This window comes from Lacerta agilis, chromosome 13 (genome assembly GCF_009819535.1).
Source record: "Lacerta agilis isolate rLacAgi1 chromosome 13, rLacAgi1.pri, whole genome shotgun sequence".
Lineage (NCBI taxonomy): Eukaryota > Metazoa > Chordata > Lepidosauria > Squamata > Lacertidae > Lacerta > Lacerta agilis.
Window position 1 is genome coordinate 13,603,609 of NC_046324.1, and position 18,501 is coordinate 13,622,109.

Sequence of the window (18,501 nt, forward strand, 5' to 3'; positions counted from 1 at the left end):
AGGAAACAAGGATACACTTCCTACATTCCCCACATATATACTGTGTTGTAAGACTGAGGAAGAGTCAGCTGGCAAATCTAGTACCTCTACTATAGCCAGCCACGAACATAATCAGACAGTAAACAAGGTAGGTAGAGTATCACCAGTCAACAATTGGCTCTGGCAGAGTACAAATATTACTAATTCAACATCCATCTTTCTCCTGGCTACTTTATCCTTCGGTATTTACACAGTTGCTGCTTTATATGTTTTCAAGTCCATTATATTCCTATAACTTCAATGACTGTAATCTCCCATGTGAAGACACCATCATGTACTCATGCTCCTAGAACCTGTATGTCAGAGCTTTCCAAACTTTTCATGTTGGTAACACACTTTTTAGAAATGCATCATTTTGTGACACAGTAATTCAGTTTTACTAGCAAACCGGAGGTTAAACTACCCCCTTTCCAGGCCCGGGAGGAGCATGACACAGCTACACACTACAGCTCACACACTTAACGTGTCGCGACATAAAGTTTGGAAAGCTCTGCTGTATGTTCTCGTGCTCCTAGAACATGTATGGACATCCCAAGAACACTCCCTCTTGGCACAACTTATTGGCACAATTATCCAATGGTGTTGACTTCTGCTGAAATTCAGTCTCAGAGCATGGAAAGGTTTGGGAGGCATTACTCACTGTAAATCCACAACACGCAAGTTAAAACTGTGAGCACACACTGCTTACTTCACAGAACTACTTCCGCACATGAATTTCCATTACTCACATAAGACAATTCTGCATCACTACAAATGCATGTGAGGAGGAAGAGGAGCCAAACACTGGAACATGACACACACTCACCTACAAGTCAGATCCTCCATCATGGGTAAAGTCACCCCAATAACATTTTGCACGCTTCCTACCAGCCTTGCTACACAAAAGCTTTTTAATGTTTGATGTTTTATTGAGTTTTTAATACTCTGTTGGGAGCCGCCCAGAGTAGCTGGGGAAACCCAGTCAGATGGGCAGGGTGTGTGTGTGTGTACCTGTATAACCATCTATATCTATCTATCTATCTATCTATCTATACAGTATACAATAATATATTATGTGTACACCCAATTCTGTTTAAGCATATGCTTAGAAGGGCATATATGCATCGTGGATGGGCCAAACCAGCATTTGAAAACACGCCTGTCATATAAAGGCTACAGGAAAAGGGCCATGATTGGCTGCGGTTCCATGCTGATTAAGCCGGGGGGGGGGGGTTAAACTCGCGTAATGTGTGAAAGCAACCTCTCAGGTCACTCACCAAGGTGACATTTTAATGGACATCGGTGTGTGTGTGGGGGGGGTGAGGACTCCCGCAGTTCCCCCCTCCATTTCCCCTTTTTCTGCTCGGTATGGACTTTCTCTCAATTCCTTATTCCTTATGCCTCCGTCCATTCCTTATGCCTCTCGCGGCCTCCGTCCATTCCCACCTCACAACCCGAGTCTCCCCAACGCCGCCATCCCGGGCTCCTCCTTGCGGGCTCACAGAAGGACCCCACAGACGCGTGTCGGGTCTCCCCTCCGAACAACCCCCCCCCAAGCCGCGTTCTCCGGGATCCAGACCAGCTGCCCACCCCGAGGACCTTCCTGAGGTAAAAGAGGGCAGGCCGCTCCGCCTCTCCCTTCTATGCCTCCAGGAGGCCTTTCCCAGCCCTCTCGGCTCCACCGCACTCACCGCTTCGGGGGTCTCGCAGCAGCAGCAGCAGCAGCCGTCGCCACCACCTCTTCCTCCTCCCTCCGACCCGGCCCAAGCCCATGTCCCAGAGGCGAAACGGCGGAGGGAAGATGGGCTGGAGGGCGGCCTTCGCTTCCGAGGCGGAACTGGGCTGAGGCGGCCGGTGGGCGGGGATAGGGGTGGCTCTTCCCTCAGCGGCGGGGCTCGGGCCCAGGCCCAGCCTCCCTCGTAAAGGGGTTGGGCTGCGGGAATGGCTTACTCGTAGGAAAGCGTGTGTTGGGGTAGCCGACTAATAAACAGCGCCGCCAAACCTTTATTTTTATTCAGGGTTTCACTTATCATATATATGAGGTGGGGAACTTTATGCACGGGGTTTTGCCCGTCTTTTCTCTGAAGGAAGGATTCCTCGGCTGCCAGAAATTTAGTCCTCCAGGGAAAGCAAAGTTGCTTTCTTTTGTGAATTATAGGGACAGTTTTTATCGCATGTAGTGGTCTTGTAGTAAGGATCAGTGCTGGATTTACCCATAAGCTAAACAAGCTATAGCTTAGGGCCCCACTCTCTTGGGGGCCCGGAAAAAAAAATTAAAGGAAAACAAACACCTAGATGTACATTTCCAAAATATAAGATAAAAAACAAATGAAACAAACCTTTACCTTTAGGCTCCTATGATGTAATTCTATCTATAGGGTGCCTACAGTCTGCATGGACTTTTCAACAATTACTTGGATAAAATACATATTTTGATATGTGCAAATGGCTTAAGATACCTATTAAGTCCATAAATTACCATATAGCATATATTCAACACAAAAAACAGTGGCAATTTGTTGTTGACAAAGGACAGCTGGACATATAAAGGGCCCAATTACCTTCAGTAGCTTAGGGCCACATCAAACCTAAATCCGGCCCTGAGTAAGGTTAAAGCTTACTGGGAAATGATATACAATGAATTGAAAAGGATGTTCAAAATAACCTTTGTAAAAAACAATAACCAGAAGCTTTTTTGGGGGGGAATTATAGGGACAGAATTACCTAAAATGTATAGAAACTTATTCATGTATGCTACTACAGCGGCAAGAATGTTACTTGCCAAAAATTTAATGAAGCAGCAAAGGAACAATGGATGAAAAAACTTATGGAATATGCAGAAATGACAAAACTTGCAGGAAGAATAAGGAATCAAGATAACAAACTCTTTATAAAAGAATGGAAATTGTTTATTGAATATTTACAGATCAATTGTAAACAGATGAGAACATTGGCAGGATTGTTATAATAACATGCAGTTTCAGAAGAGCATACATTTTAAAGATGAATAAAGGAGCAAATTAAGTTACCGGTAATTTAGGGACGCCCTAGAAGTGAGGGCGATCAGCTGCCCTGGTCTCCCTCAGCATGAGGGAAGGCAGCTCAGATCAGCATTAGCGGCTGAGCTCATTGAGCAACATCGGCAAAAGGGACGTGGGTGGTGCTGTGGGTTAAACCAGAGCCTAGGGCTTGCCAATCAGGTCGGCAGTTCGAATCCCCACAACGGGGTGAGCTCCCGTTGCTTGGTCCCTGCTCCTGTCAACCTAGCAGTTCAAAAGCAGGTCAAAGTGCAAGTAGATAAATAGGTACCACTCTGGCAAGAAGGTAAACGGCGTTTCCGTGCGCTGCTCTGGTTCGCCAGAAGCGGCTTGGTCATGCTGGCCACATGACCCAGAAGCTGTACATCAGCTCCCTCGGCCAATAATGCGAGATGAGCGCCGCAACCCGTCGTCCGCTACGGAATCTAATGGTCAGGGGTCCCTTTACCTTTAAATTTAATTTGGAGTATACAGAAGATATTAAAAATAAATTTAAGGAACCACAGAAAGAGGGGGAAGTCAAGTTTTGAAATGTTAAAATGATTGTAAAATTAGTGAAATGTATAAACCTGAAAAGCATCATTTTTGAAAAAGAAAGCAGAGCTGCTTCATGCAGCAAAGGGCAACCAACGTGACATACAGTATGATGCACTGTAGGTTTTTTTGTTTTTCATTTTAATGCTTTTTATGTTGTACAGCACCCTGATGTTTCATGAGGATGGTAGATGAGTTTTTTTTAGAACTTCTAAAATGTTGCTTTTTATCAATCCAGTGTTTGCTATTTGATCTTCTTTTCCTCTGAAAATGTATTTGGACTTCGTTTTCCAGTTCTCCAATAATTAAAACAGTTGCTGGATACCTGTGATATAATAAACACACAAGCTTTTGGCAATGCCCCGTTGGTGTAGATCATGGGTAGGCAAACTAAGGCCCGGGGGCCGGATCTAGCCCAATCACCTTCTAAATCTGGCCCACGGATGGTCCGGGAATCAGCGTGTTTTTACATGAGTAGAATGTGTCCTTTTATTTAAAATGCATTTCTAGGTTATTTGTGGGGCATACCGGTAGGAATTCGTTCACCACCCCCCAATATATTCTGACCCCCCAAGGCCTGAGTGACAGTGGACCGGCCCCCTGCTGAAAAGGTTTGCTGACCCCTGGTGTAGATGGCTGAACTGTCTATGCTGTGCAACTTTTTTTTAAGATAGCAAACTTAAATGAACAAACTCAAAGATCTGAGCTTCTTGGAAATAACCAATACATTGCAATTTTTCTACTCCAGAAAGTCTGCCCAGTCATTTTGCTAGTGAATCGCCATCTCACAGATGTTGGGAAGAACAGACAAAATAAAACTTATAAACCACTTTGCAAGCCCCAGCATACTTCATAGTTACTACAGTTAGTTGGACTAATTGTTGAGCAAACATATTTAGATCAGAGGTTTACTAATTCTCTTTGGTTCCACAGTAGGCTTCTGCACCCAGGATTTCTCTGTAAAATGGGTGGAAAAGGTTACTTTGAATTGCAAACTCCACAGGAGAACTGGGTGGAGAGGTTGAGTCAACAAGAGGGCTGCAGTGGAATTTTTAAGTGGTGGCACAAGCTTTGTGCTATTTTGATTAAAGGAATTTGCTTTCAGTCTTACCTTTGGGACTACAGTACAATGGTAAAAGGTAAAGGTAAGGGAGCCCTTGTCTCCTCACTGCAAAGCTACATAAGCAATGTCCATAATCTGACCCCAAATAAAAATAGCAGAGAAGTGTTGGGAACAGTTTGGGAATGGAGAAGCCATCCCATATTGAAATTTGTTTGCACCCAGCAACGTTAAAACGCTATTAGGATGAAGCAGTTAGTGGCCCAGAGTTCAGCATATGATGATCCTTCTCATTTAATAAATTAATACTTTACAAGCTTTGTCAAATATCACTATAATTATTAATACTATAAAGGTAAAACTGAACTAGAGAAATGTTCAGATTTTATCAGATAAAAACACAACAGTCTTGCTTATACAAGCAGCAGCAAAGCACGTTATGGATTCCTTTCTCCTTATGAAATGTTAATTATATAGGATGCTCCATGGCATTATCCTGGCTCATTATAAAACAGCAATTATAAAACAAGTTATCTGTAGCATGACTAATATAGATATGGCATGCATAGTGTCATTCAAATAACTGGCACTCTGCTGCACAGTATAAAAACTGGATGGCAATATCAAGATTTGGCAAGCTACATTGCAGGTTAAAACAAACATAAAGCGCTATGTACATATAAAGCTGCTATAGAAATAAATAAAAATAAGTGTAACAACTAGAGAAATGTTTATCAATCGTATTGCTAATAAAAACCTGAAAAATGGGATCATATTTTGCTAAGTGTGTTGCCAAAGCTTCAAATTGCTGTTATGTGATTTTGTGTTTGTGCACGTAATGAACTGAACGTGTAGTATATGGATCTGCTAATGGAAAAAATATTTATGTTTTTAAAGGTGTAATTTGTTTGGAAATCTTTGTAGCAAGTGACCAAGAAGTCTAATAAATAGAATCAAGTGCTTCGAAGGAAAAAGTAAATAAATGAGATAAATGTCTACAAAGAAGTTCAGTTTATCCCTCCCCAATTTTTTAAAAAGCTACCCAAGCCTGTCAAGCCCATAGCTTTTAATGTAATCAACCTTTTATAATTTACAGCTAATCTTGTTTAGGAAGTTCCAGCCTTTGAATCAGTAATTCTATTGTCAAGCAGAAGCTCCCTTACTGTACAGTATTAGTTCCATTTCGCCAGGGTAGGAGAATCACCAGTAATTGGAGAACAAAGCTTTAAACTCTAGGAACATACCAGTACATTTTGTCGTGCACCCAACTAGTTTCCAATAAAACAAACACTTGTTCCATTTGCAGAAATATCTGTAGGAACAATGAAGTTGAAGAAACAATACTAAACTGTCCCTTCAATGTTTGGCAGGTTTCTGCAAGATCTCCACTGCATTTGAAAGAGCTATCTCATCTAGGCAATGAAATCTCTTCCTTGACAGTGATGCCCCATGGAACAGCCCCTGCAAATTTACTTATAGCAGGTTGTTTCGTCATTTTACATTTAATGTGTATATGAAACCAGTTAAGAAATTTACACCCTTTAGTGTGTGGGTAGAACCTATCTCTTTCCACCTCCCTCTCCAGACCTGCCCTCAGTTCTTTCACCGCTAATATAATGGATAGTGTTGGACTTAGACTGAACCCAAATCCTACTTCGCCATGATGCTTACTAGATTACCTTGAGCCAAGCCCACCTCACAGGATTAGTGGAGAAGAGGAAGATCATGTGACACCCTGAGCTCCTTGGAAAACAAAAACTGCAATAAAACTCATTAACATGATAGCTCACATAGAAAGTGATGACATAAAGGTATCATATCAGATTACATACTGTACTGGTAATTTAATGGTATTCTGAAAGTACTTTCTATTGTTTTTCAAAAAACAAAAACAAAAAACAAACGCTAAATAGTAAAACAGAAAAACGGGTGAAGTAAGGAAGCTGAGGGCTAGTTTTTCACTATTTCCCAAAAAACATTTGTTCCCAAAGAGGGAATAGGAAAGAAGACTAAATTGTATGCTTGTAGGGAGTTTTCAGGAACAGGAACCAATAGGCAAGCTTGGAATACGGGGAGTTACATATAGCTAATACAGTTGTACCATGGAAGTCAAATGGACTCCGTTAATTCCGTTCGGCTTCCAAAACGTTCGAAAACCAATCACGACTTCTGATTGGCTGCAGGAAGCCCCGGAAGCCCCATCGGACGTTCAGGTTCCAAAAGAACGTTCGCAAACCTGAACAATCACTTCCAGGTTTGCGGCATTCAGGAGCCAAATTGTCAAGAGTTCCAGGGCGTTCGGGATCCAAGGTACAACTGTACAGTACATCCATTTAATGTGAATCTTTTCCATGAATTAAGATTTTCTGTCCAGTCTCTAAAACACCGATATTTAGAACTTTTATTCCTCAAGCTCAGTTTACATACTTACTTCACAGTAATTAACAACTCAAATCCCTGATGTAGGTGTAAGACACTTGTGGTTCTCCATAGTTGGATTCCAACTCCCATCAGTCCCAGTCAGCACAGGCTATTATCAGGGATGAAAGTTGTAATCTAGTAACATTTGGAGGGCCACAGGTTACTTACCCCTGCCCTGAAAAAATCTTCACAAGTGCGATACCTTCCGTCATGCCATTTAAAGTTCTGATTTACTCACAATATTTTCTTCCTATAGTGTAGTGGCTTTACAATTGCCAATAATGTGGTGGCTCCTTGTGTGTGGAATGCTCTCCCTAGGGAGGCTCACCTTTGTTAGAGATCTTTAGGCACCAGGCAAAAACACTCCTCTTCAACCAGGCCTTTGGCTGTTAACCCATCTCTGGTCTTTTACTATCATTTATTAAATTTACAGCATTAAAAATACAGTAGCTTTGATTCTCAGGCCATACTGTACTCTCTGGAAAAGCTTTGTCAGACAGCATAGTGAGGATGCAATGGTGGCAGTAAAGTATGCCTTATTTGCTGCCTTCACTAACACGGAGTAGGCTTTATAATAAGCCTTCAGCAGTGTTCAATTGCATTCAACTGGAGTTTTCCTCCACTTGTGTTCAAGCAGTCTTCCAACTTGTTTCATTGCTCTGAACGCTGGAGTATACCAAGGAGCCAAGCAGGCTCTATGAAGCAGGAGAGCCTTCTGGATATTTCACAAGTTGGCCAAGGCTTCAAAAGAAACAGCTGTCTTATCAGCTGGAAAATCTCCCTGTCTGGAACACAATTGGATCAATCAGCCTCTGAGTGCAGACCATCGTGCACAAGAAAGAACTACACATAATCAGAAGCCAGAGTTGTATCAGGAAGTTTTCAATATTTGATGTTTTATTTAATACTTGACGAGGTATAAATAAAATCCTCCTCCTCGGTCCCCTGCCTCTGTGGAGGTGAAAAGGTGCAGAGAGCCTTAATCTGAACAGGAAGTGGTCTGACCATGACAAGGGTCTGATGTCAACATCCCCAACTTTCAGATCACCCTTTCTGCCTAGTTCCAGAGTGTGGCCTGCCACATGCATTGGGCCACTGACATGTTGGGAAATCCCCAGTCATGACAGCCACAAAGTTCTGAGCCAACCCAGAGCCAATCACCTCAGCATGGACGTTAGTTTCCCCAAACCAGCAGCCTGGGAGTCCTCAACACCACCTCCAAGACCAGTTATGATGTACGCAAATGGCTCAGCACAAAAATGTTTCAACTCTCTATAAAATGCATAACTGCATGATTATCATTCGTCTTGTTTTCTGTTGATAATTGTTAATTTCCTGCAGGAAGACTGATGATAAAACTGCACTGCTGCAACTATGTCCCAGTTACCAACTCATAATACAGTTGTACCTTGATTTTCGAACAGAATGCGTTCCGAGTGTCCGTTCAACTCCTGAAACCGTTTGAAAACCGGAACTCTCACTTCCAGTTTCCAATTGTTTGGGAGCCGAAATGTACAAGTACCAAGGCGTTTGGCAACCAAGGTATGACTGTAGTCAGAATCTCTTTTTTTAGTGCACACTCATTTTTTGGGTTGGCTCTTATCTGTACAATCATGATAAACATAACTTTTAATGTTTCATTTTTCATAATCACAGAAAACAAGACAGGTTCATAAACCTCTTGGCCTCCATAGTCACTGCTTCAATCCCCATCACTCAAGCTCTCTTGTTTTCAACTCCAGTAACTTTCTCCCAGTGATCATGGCTCTACAACCTCTACGATACAGTAAATCAGGTATTTCCATTATTTCTAATGTGTGTTTTCTACCGAGCAATGAAGTATATTTTTGCACAGGAGCAGCTTCATCCAAAGTTAGTCACAATTCATAGATTTGTATGCTGACTAGTTGGTTTGCAGTTTGTGTTCTTGATGGCCCATGCTGAATGATACACCTTTTTTGAAGAGATAGGTGATCTTCAAATTGTTCCATTGTTTTGTTATCTCTAAAGGGAAAAAGAGTACTAATCAGTAAAATGTAACCATTATACTTGGTGCAGCCTTATTAATTGCATCAAATAATGCAGCTACATCTCCAAAACTGTAGTGGGCTGGGATAAGTAAGCATCTGCATTGTTGTAACTCACATGGATACACTCATGCCGGCCTTAATAAAGATGTTGAATTCAAGATCCCCTACATAGCCTTCAATCTCTGGATCTCTGCGTGAATCCTTGAAACTGACATTACCATGCCATATCACATAATGGTTTGGTTCTTATCTGAGAACAGCTAAACCTCTGAAAGCAGTCATTATTTTTACCTGCACTAGCTACTGCAACAGAAGATACCATTTGGATTAAAAGTATATTCCATTCAGCAACCTGTTCATCAAAATGCTGGGTTTCAGACTTAAGGTCTTACATCAGACAGAAATGAGGACCTAGTTTGCAAGTGGAAATGTAGGGCAAGAGAGGACTAGAAGAACAGGACAAATGTGGGGGCACAGTTTGTGTGGTAACCACCTTTCCCCCCACAAAACAGCATCAGGCTAGTTACAGTGGATGAACAATGAAAGCACAGCTTTGCTGATGATACTGTAAGAATCACTTCACATAAACATGTTCATAGGTCTGGAATCAAGATATCACCAGATACATTATGTGAGATCAGAAAGGAGAAAGGCTCGTTTCTGGGAGTCTGTCTACACTTGGCTTGCAGCCTGCATTCACTACTGACCCTGCAGGAATATTCTGTTCAGTTACAAAGCACAGTGGAAGCTGTCATGTGGCCAACATAAAGCACTCCGAGTCTTACGGGAAACTTACTAAATACAAAGTATATTTTATTAAATTTACAATATATTTTGAAATGTGGTTTGTTCTAAGCTGCCCAGAGCACAATGATTGCAGTGAACAGGGCATGGTTTCTTCATAAAACACACATGCAATGCTCCCCCCCCCCATCCCATTCACTAGGTTTGATGAAGATAGCTCATTTAGTGGGGTCCTAGTAATGGTATTAGCCCACTATTACTTTTTTGGATCTTCCCTAATCACAGTAAGGCTGCTCACACACCATACATTCAAAGCACATTCCAGCCTCCGTCGAAGAATTCTGGAAAGTTATTAAAGGTATTGGGAATTTCAGTGTTTGTGTGTAAACTTTTCCCATGATTTTTTTTTGGGGGGGGGGGGCTTGCTTTGCTTGAAATGCATGGTTGTGCGCACTGCCCAACAGAGCTACCCTACTTACCGGTATTTTCTAAGGTAAGTTTATGAAGTGGCTTTCACCAATCCTATGCAAACATACTTGCGAGTAAGCCATACTGCACCGAGCAGCATACAGACATAAGCTTGCTTTGTTAATTTTGCGCTCTCATATACGTTGCCCTGGAAACAAAAAATACTGAAACATATTGAGGTTTGCACAGGATCTCACTGCGAACTCACGGCCCACTCCTACACGTGTCTGCTCAGAAGGAAGACCTACGAAGCTACTCCTAGGTAGGTGGCATGGGACTGCAACCTGAACATTACAACTCCTCGCTGGCACCTCTTGACTTACTATCCTAGAGCTGAAAAAGACCTACTGGAATGCTCTCAGTAAAGCGCCTGTTGAGGTGGCTAAACACGCCTCCACTACTGAACCCGTCCCCACCCCCTCCGCCGTTCAGGCGGGAAAAAAAAACCCCAACGGCAGAAGATGGCGGCTCCCTTTCTCGCCTCGTCTCCCCCTCCCTTCTTCCGGGCTCTGCGCGTGCGCCGTGCGCCTCCTCCGACGGCCGTATCCCTCCGCCGCTTCCCCCCTCTTTGTCCACAGACCGTTTGTGCGATAAAATAATCCCGCGCCCCGATGAGAGCGAAAGCTCGGGGGCCCGGCCCCCTTCCCGTTTCTACAAGGGGAGGGTATTCCTCAGGAGAGGCGCCCCAGCGCGTCCAAACTGGGTCCGCTGCGCTCGATCCCCCGCCCCTCGGGCCTCTCCTTCTTCCTCCCTCGCCTCACTCCTCACCAGAGCGGGCCGCCTGTGTCCTTCCGCCGAGCGCGCGCGGGGACTTTTTTGTGGGGCTTTTGGGCGCCTATGAGAAGCGGCGGCGGCCTTGGGCGCCCCTGCTCGTCGTGCTCGTGGGCGGCGGCGGCCGGGCGCGGGCACCACGGTAAGCGAGGCCTGCTCCCTTCCTCTTCCCTTCCTTTCCCCCCACCTCCAATGGCCGGGCCGGCCAAGCTTTTCCAGGTCAGTCTGCGCCTTTTTGTATAGGGCCCTTGTTACCGGATGTGGAAGTTGATCTCTTCTTCGCTGGTAAAAAATAATTCCACTTCCCCCGGAACCCGGCGCTTACCGCGGCTCCCTCCGCTCCCTTCAAGCGCCCCCCAGCCAGGATTTCCTGTCGGGGAAAAGCGGGGACGGGAGAGGCCTTCCGGGGATCTGGCGCTGGGGGGGCTCCGCCTGAGGGAAATGGAGCCGGCGGGAAGCCGAGGCTCCCTGAGTGAGGGCAGAGGCTGGAGATGGGGCGAGCCGGCGAGCGAGGCCTTTGCCGAGCTGAGGCGCGCGAGCGACTGCCCTTCGCGCCCACACTCGCGTTAAGCTGCCGTTCACACGTTTCTTCGAATCTCGACCCGTGTTTATTCTCGAGCATGCGCTGTTCCTCCGCCCGCCCGTTCGCTTCCCGCGCGTTTGGGCTAAATAAGCCTCGGCCCGGGGGAGCTGACTGTGAGCGGGGAGGCCTGCCCTTCCCGCCCGAAGCGGGTGCCTTTTGAGGCAGGGTTGCTTCTGCTGAGAAGGGAGCGCCTCTCTGGACGGCCCCGTCGTGGCCTTGGGCCCGCCGGTGCGCCTGTTGCTGGGAACCCGGGCTCGTTAAACACACCCCCCCCCCACCCCAGGGAACGTTGGGTTGTGCGTAAGCGTGCGTGAAGTCGGGGCGCGCGCTTCCTCGGGAGTAAGACTGCAGTCCTGGGGAGTGAGCCCCATTGAAGGCAGCTGGTGGCTCTGTTTGAGTAGACATGCGGTTGGGATCGGGCCTCAAGAGCCACTTTCCAACGTGCTCTCTCGCCCTTTGGTCTCCTCTGGAGCAAGCGGGCTTCCCGTTGTGTGACAAAATTCCTCCCTTGCACCTTTTTGAGTATGGATTCAAACACTCCCGAGGGCAAATGGGTGGCTGTTTTGGGGGAATGGCCGACAAACATAACATCTAGTCGCCTTGGAGTTGCATTTTTTGGACACCCCCTGGTTCTGCCACTTAGGATGAATTTGCCTCTGTTCCATGGGGCAAATGGTGTTGATACAGTCTGTGCTTTTTCCTGGGGGTACACATACCCCTAAACATTTTGTGTAAGTTTGGCCTCGTTGAGAGGTAGTATTTCAATATGGGTAGGAAAAGGAGAGTACCGCTAAACATTTTTGTAAAGAAAAAAAGCATTGTACAGTATGCAGTGACTGCTGCATAAGAAGAGTAGCCTTCCTTTCCCATTGAGCCCTGCCAGATGCCACCGCTCTCTGAAGTGGTACGCTTCGCTGTGTAAAAGCATGTAAAATTACCGTTGGATCTTTCTTGTAATTTTGTAGAAATCTTTCATTCTGAAGTGACATGTTTGTTTCCGTATCTTGTATCCGAGCTGCATATTCACTCCCATTTGTGCTGATTGCTACGATGAAACACAGCGAACAATGATGTTTTAAACCTGGTGTATGCATCTGGAGTAAGGCCAGTGTTTGCTCAGTATTTTGAAACCTTAAAATAAAGTTCTTAATCTGAATTGAAGCTGATGTCTGCTTTTATTAAGGATAACAGGAAAACAAAGCAGCAAATCCATTCAAGCCTGATGGATAATTTCTGATGAGTTATAACTAGGACAGTTGTAGCTCAGGGAGTACCGTAGTTGTAATGAATTCCATCTGTTGGCACCATCTTTTAAGACACTGCCAAAACGAGAAAGATGTATCATCTAAAAAAAACTTTTAAAATGTGTGCTGATTGTAGCACTTGGCAACACCAGCCTTATTTTAAGTGCCTGCCTGGTCGCCATAGGAGACAAAGAACTGCATGCAGGTGAGTGCATGAAATTGCACCCAAGTGAATGTGTGGGCTGGCAGAGGCGGCAAAGGAAATACTGCTCTTCTGAGCCCAGCACAGAAAGCAAGTGGGCTTCCAGAAGAGAAAAGCCAGCTCCTCCACTCCTAGCATAGAAATGCAGCAGTTTGCTGGAGACATGGAGCACCCATTTCTTTTCTGCCAGCCCCCAACCAGGACTTCTTGTGTGCAGGTTTGTAGCTTTTGGGCCCTTCCTTACAAGGCCGAAGTAACATGGCTGTTGATGAAAACACAAACTATTCTCAAAATAGTTGTTCTATTGCCACAAATACACCATATCTTTAAAAAAACCAACACCAGAGTCGGGATCCAGACAACTTGGCATACAAACAAACCTAGGCTTAACTCTTGGCATTAGCATTTAAAAGGGTTTCAGGTAGCTGCTTAGGTGAGCTATGCCTCTTGCAGGAGACACAAAAATAGGCTGAAGGGCCAATAGTCCATGCAAGTTCATGCCATTTATTTTGGGGATGGAAAAATCCTTGCTTTTTGAAGGAGCAAGGCAACAGATTCCATATGCATTTAGAATTACAGGACATATTTGGGAAGGTGCTGGTATATCATGAGTTTGGACTCCCCCTCCGCCTCTCCAAATTCACATACTACATTTTTATAATTTCCCCATCATATTCTTGTTCCTTGTCTGTGATATAAATTCCAGTTCCACAGCTTAAGGAATCAGGCATATAGGCTGTGGCTATTTGAAAGCTGCTTTTTGAATGGCTACAGGATTCTTATAAGTAGCTCATAGACTGCACATCCCCAAACAGGAGTTTCTCATATGCTCTTGATGCTGATGTTATGCTCCTTGATTTAATATTTTCCATGAGGAAAAAGGTTCTGTTTCATATGCTCTTTTAGTGAAGGCAGCACTGACTTCCTTTCGTCAAATTTAGCTTATGAATTTTTCACATGGTGGAATACGTCCTTTATTATGCACAAATTATACGCAAGAACTCTGTAGACTACCTTGTAAGAAGTGCATAGACAGCATTTAAGTCTGCTCCAGTGTGTTATGCTTCCAGTTCTGTGTAGTCTGCTCAGAGGAATGTAAGCTAAAGGCTACTTTTCAACTCTTAAGAACTGTAGATACTAAAAGTTGACATAAATTAATATACAAATTAAAGGGAGGGACCATATTCTGTTTGTGCCTCTCACTCGCTGGCTTCCTGCCTGCTGGCTCCCTGCGAGGGGCGCGAGGGGCTGAGGAGGAGGCCGGGCTGGGCCGGGGACAATGGCAGCGTCTCCTGAGCCAGCGGTGGTGGGGCCCCTGAGGCGACAATGGGTGAGTTGCCTGCTCTGCGCCTCACAGCTGACCAGCCTCCGAGGGGTCTCCGAGGGCTTTTGGCACTATCACTATGGCTTATTTTCGGGGTACGGCTTATATTTTGCAAATGCAAAAAAATCCTGCTATGGCTTATTTTATGACGTCTTAAAATAGGGGAAACACGGTATATACACAAAAACATGCCAACCTCTCTACTACATTTACAGCTGCTACCCTGGTTATCTAAATCCAGCTCTCATGTTAGGCTGTTTTGAAAGGATGCAGGGAAGTCTGCAAGGGAATGAGGTTTCATGGAACGCAATGGTGATTGCCCTGGGATCAAGGACAGGAGCCTCTAAACCAGGGGTCAGCAACCTTTTTCAGCCGCGGGCCAGTCCACCGTTCCTCAGACCATATGGTGGGCTGGACTGTATTTTGAAAAAAAAATATGAACAAATCCTATGCCCCACAAATAACCCAGAGATGCATTTTAAATAAAAGCACACATTCTGCTCATGTAAAAACACCAGGCAGGCCCCACAAATAACCCAGAGACGCATGTTAAATAAAAGGACACATTCTACTCATGTAAAACACACTGGTTCCCGGACTGTCTGTGGGCCAGATTGAGAAGGTGATTGGGCCGCATCCAGCCCACGGGCCTTAGGTTGCCTACCCCTGCTCTAAACCATTCATGACTTTGTAAATAAATTCACCTTTGTGCTTGGATTATTATAGTGGCTAATGTAGATGTTGGAGGGCCACTGTAACATGTTCCATCACTGCATTTTGTTTCAGCTTAAACTTCCAGACAGTTTTCAAGCACAGTTTCACTAATTGTGGCCTAGCTTTGAGGTACAGTGGTGCCTCGCAAGACGAAATTAATTCGTTCTGCGAGTCGTTTCGTATTGCGAAAAATTCGTCTTGCGAAGCACGACCATAGGAATGCATAGGAATTTAATTCCCATAGGAATGCATTGAAATTTTCGTCTTGCGAGGCAAGCCCATAGGGAAATTCGTCTTGCGAGTCACCCTTTCGTTAGTGAATGCCTTTCGTCTAGCGAGTTTTTCGTCTAGCGAGGCATTCGTCTAGCGAGGTACCACTGTACTAAGTAATTTACGACAGCCAATCAACCTGAATTGGAAAGAAAAGGCCTCAGACTTTGCACCCATTAGAATAAAAATTTATCATGGTTGTAATTATTTAATCTCCTTCTATACACACATTTCAAGGTGATGTACAAAATTCAGTAAAATTGGTGTAAGGCACTCCTTGTCACTGCAACTGTCTCAAGATTCAGGAGCCGGACCAGCACAAGACATTATTCCACTTGAGATGGGCACCCACCTCCCAACCTCCTTCCCAGTTTGCCTTCTGAAATTATGTTGATGCTATGTTAGCAGCAGCAGTAACAATCTGAGGCTTTTGGGGCTCTGAAGAAGCCTCACCAGCTGCTTTTTTGCACCAGTTGGCTATGGAGATATGGCAGTGGTGATGATGGTAGCAGGTGGCCCTAAAAGCAGTGGCTTGGGTGGGTGCACATGGCTCATGATGAGCGCTGTTAAGGAGCATCCCAAGCTTCTATGAACCTTAATGATGAGGTGCCTCTGAATGATCAGGAGAAATAGAAGTTTCTAAATACTTAGGTGGATTCAGTTGGTTCAATTGGCCTTACTGTTGTTTAACTTTGTGACTGATTGTAGCTGGACGGTAGCTTGAATCTGATGGGAAGGAGAAACAAAAGTCGCAATTAGAATCAACACTTCCCAAATAGTAATTAAAAGCCACCATCAACTCACCACAAAACCTGGGTAGAGAGGACCATAGCGAAAGTGTTCCAAGACTGCAGCGATAAAGTCCCTGCTCCTAGGTGTCATTTTTCTAATCTGACCACACTAAGGTAGACAGGGCATGCAGAGCAAGGCCTGATATCATGATTGCAACTGCTGCATAGGCCAGTCAAGGGAGATATGGCCCCTTAGATATGCGTGCCTTAGGCTGTTAAGGGCTTTAAAGATCAAGTCAAGCACTTTAAACAGCTTCCAATTATTCCAGAATATAAAGCCATGGTTTAATGTTGGCTTCTGGATCCTGGCTTGTGGAAAGGCATTAACCGTAGTTCTCCGGTAAGTGGAAGCTAGAGTGAACTGTAGCTTCCTAGCTTCTTTGCTTGCTCTTGCAAAGGGTATGTGTGTGAGGTTGTGTGTGTGTGAGGGGGGCAAGGGGCTTCATGGTAATGCATGAAGCTTGCCTTAGCTTCTTAAGATGGGATTTGTTTGTGCCCAACACAACAGCCTGCATCTCTGTTTTCAATAATTTTTCTATGATACATGCCATATTTTTGATAAATGCCCATTTATTTCATAATTGGCATGTTGAATGAACCTTAATTCTTTTTCATCTGAAATCTTTCACTAGATGTCCCTGGTAGATTGGGAAAGAAGCTTTTAGAAGCTGCACGAGCAGGACAAGATGACGAAGTTCGCATTTTGATGGCCAATGGTGCACCTTTTACTACAGACTGGGTAATGAAAACATCTTTTATTTTTTTTGAATTCCATGTTTTGCTTTTCTGTTGGTCTTTTGTATATATTTCTGAGAGAATCACTGGATTAGTGACATTTGAAATAAGTGTATAACATGAGGATCCAAATTGTGTGATGAGAACAGGTCCTGCTCATTTTCATGCTGGCATGAATCCCCCTAAAGGGTGGGATTCAGCTAATGAGTCCTACCAGTGGAAACCCATGCAAGGACTTCTGATTGTGAAACGGGGCTATGCCCTCTCTCCCCACTTCTCGTGCCCCCTAAAATTGATTGGGGGGATCAGGAGAATCCCGAGAACAGCACACAGGGGGAGAAAGTTCATTCCAAGCTGGAATGAACAAGCTGGAATGCTTGTGCTGACAGAATGTTAAACAGCATAATCTTGAATTCCTCCCAAAGACCATGAAGTTCCAAACCAGCCCAGTACGGGCAGCCTCAGTATGAATATTGAACTTCTCCATGACCACTCTCCTGGAGTTCTCCAACACTCTAGGGTATCTTTCCCAGCTCAGCCAGTAATGATGGTGGTATTAATTGTCTGACTGCAATACTACATCCTTATTATTATTATTATTATTATTATTATTATTATTATTATTTTAAAAACCCATTTATTCAAAGCCAGAAAAAAGCACAATAGTAATTTAGAAAATGTAGTCTTCTGACTGATTGTCTATGTATTGGACTGGATATTTATGAATCATGAAATGTAGGAGTAACTATATGAGTAAGCAGGGCAAAGATTAGTCACTTCAACATCAAAAGTTGAGAAGAGCTAACAAATCTGTGTGAGTTTAATGAAAGCAGCCTCTTCCAGCAGCATTTCTACAAGATTGCAGGAACTCATAGAAAACTTCGCCCTTAAAACTAAATAAATAAATAAGAAATCCTCACCCTAAAGCATTTATGCACTTAAAAAATAATAATTCATGGCACTCAAAATTAAATATGTTAAGGAAGGGATGCCATTAAATTAGAAGAGTATAAATATTCTGTGTGTTCACAACTAGAAGATAGATGGAAGTTAATTCTTAGCCTAATGTTTGTTTGTTTGTTTGCTTGCTTGCTTGCTTAACTGTGCTATATATTGTGTTGCAGTTGGGAACGTCTCCTCTTCATCTAGCCACAATATGGGCACTATTCCACCACTGAAGTGTTGCTTCGAGCTGGTGTAAGTCGGGATGCCAGGACCAAGTGGACAGAACTCCATTACATATGGCAGCTTCTGAAGGCCATGCAAGCATAGTAGAAGTGTTACTTAAGGTAAATATATAGATACGGACATTTTGTGATAACTGTTCAGAAGCTGAAAAATGCTCATTTGCTAGTTGATGCGAATATGACTTTTCATTATCAGTGGCATGCAAAGAAGCCTTCTAAAAATATTGTTTGGGCTCAAAGCGTGCCACAAAGGTTGTTCCTTGTGCAAGCTGGGATTTTGGGTCCTCCACCTTGGAGCCCATCTCCCCCTGCCCCCCACCAAAGCCACAGGGTTGGAGGATGTGATGTACGACGCAGAGCAAACTGC

General features: G+C 44.2%; 2 protein-coding genes across 2 annotated transcripts in view; one reads left to right on the forward strand and one right to left on the reverse strand.

Moving 5' to 3' along the window:
- LOC117056859 (ubiquitin carboxyl-terminal hydrolase 8-like) overlaps positions 1-1,881 on the reverse strand; it is a 32,308-nt gene extending 30,427 nt beyond the window's left edge. Inside the window, 1 exon segment of the mRNA XM_033167546.1 lies at positions 1,710-1,881. The gene's annotated coding sequence lies outside the window, so the exon portion shown is untranslated.
- Positions 1,882-11,045: 9,164 nt separating this feature from the next.
- Positions 11,046-18,230, forward strand: LOC117056858 (GA-binding protein subunit beta-1-like). The gene is made up of 3 exons (XM_033167545.1): positions 11,046-11,226; positions 16,845-16,951; positions 18,072-18,230. The coding sequence occupies exons 1-3, from the start codon at positions 11,151-11,153 to the stop codon at positions 18,123-18,125; spliced, it is 237 nt and encodes a 78-aa protein (XP_033023436.1). The 5' UTR covers positions 11,046-11,150; the 3' UTR covers positions 18,126-18,230.
- Positions 18,231-18,501: the final 271 nt, after the last annotated feature.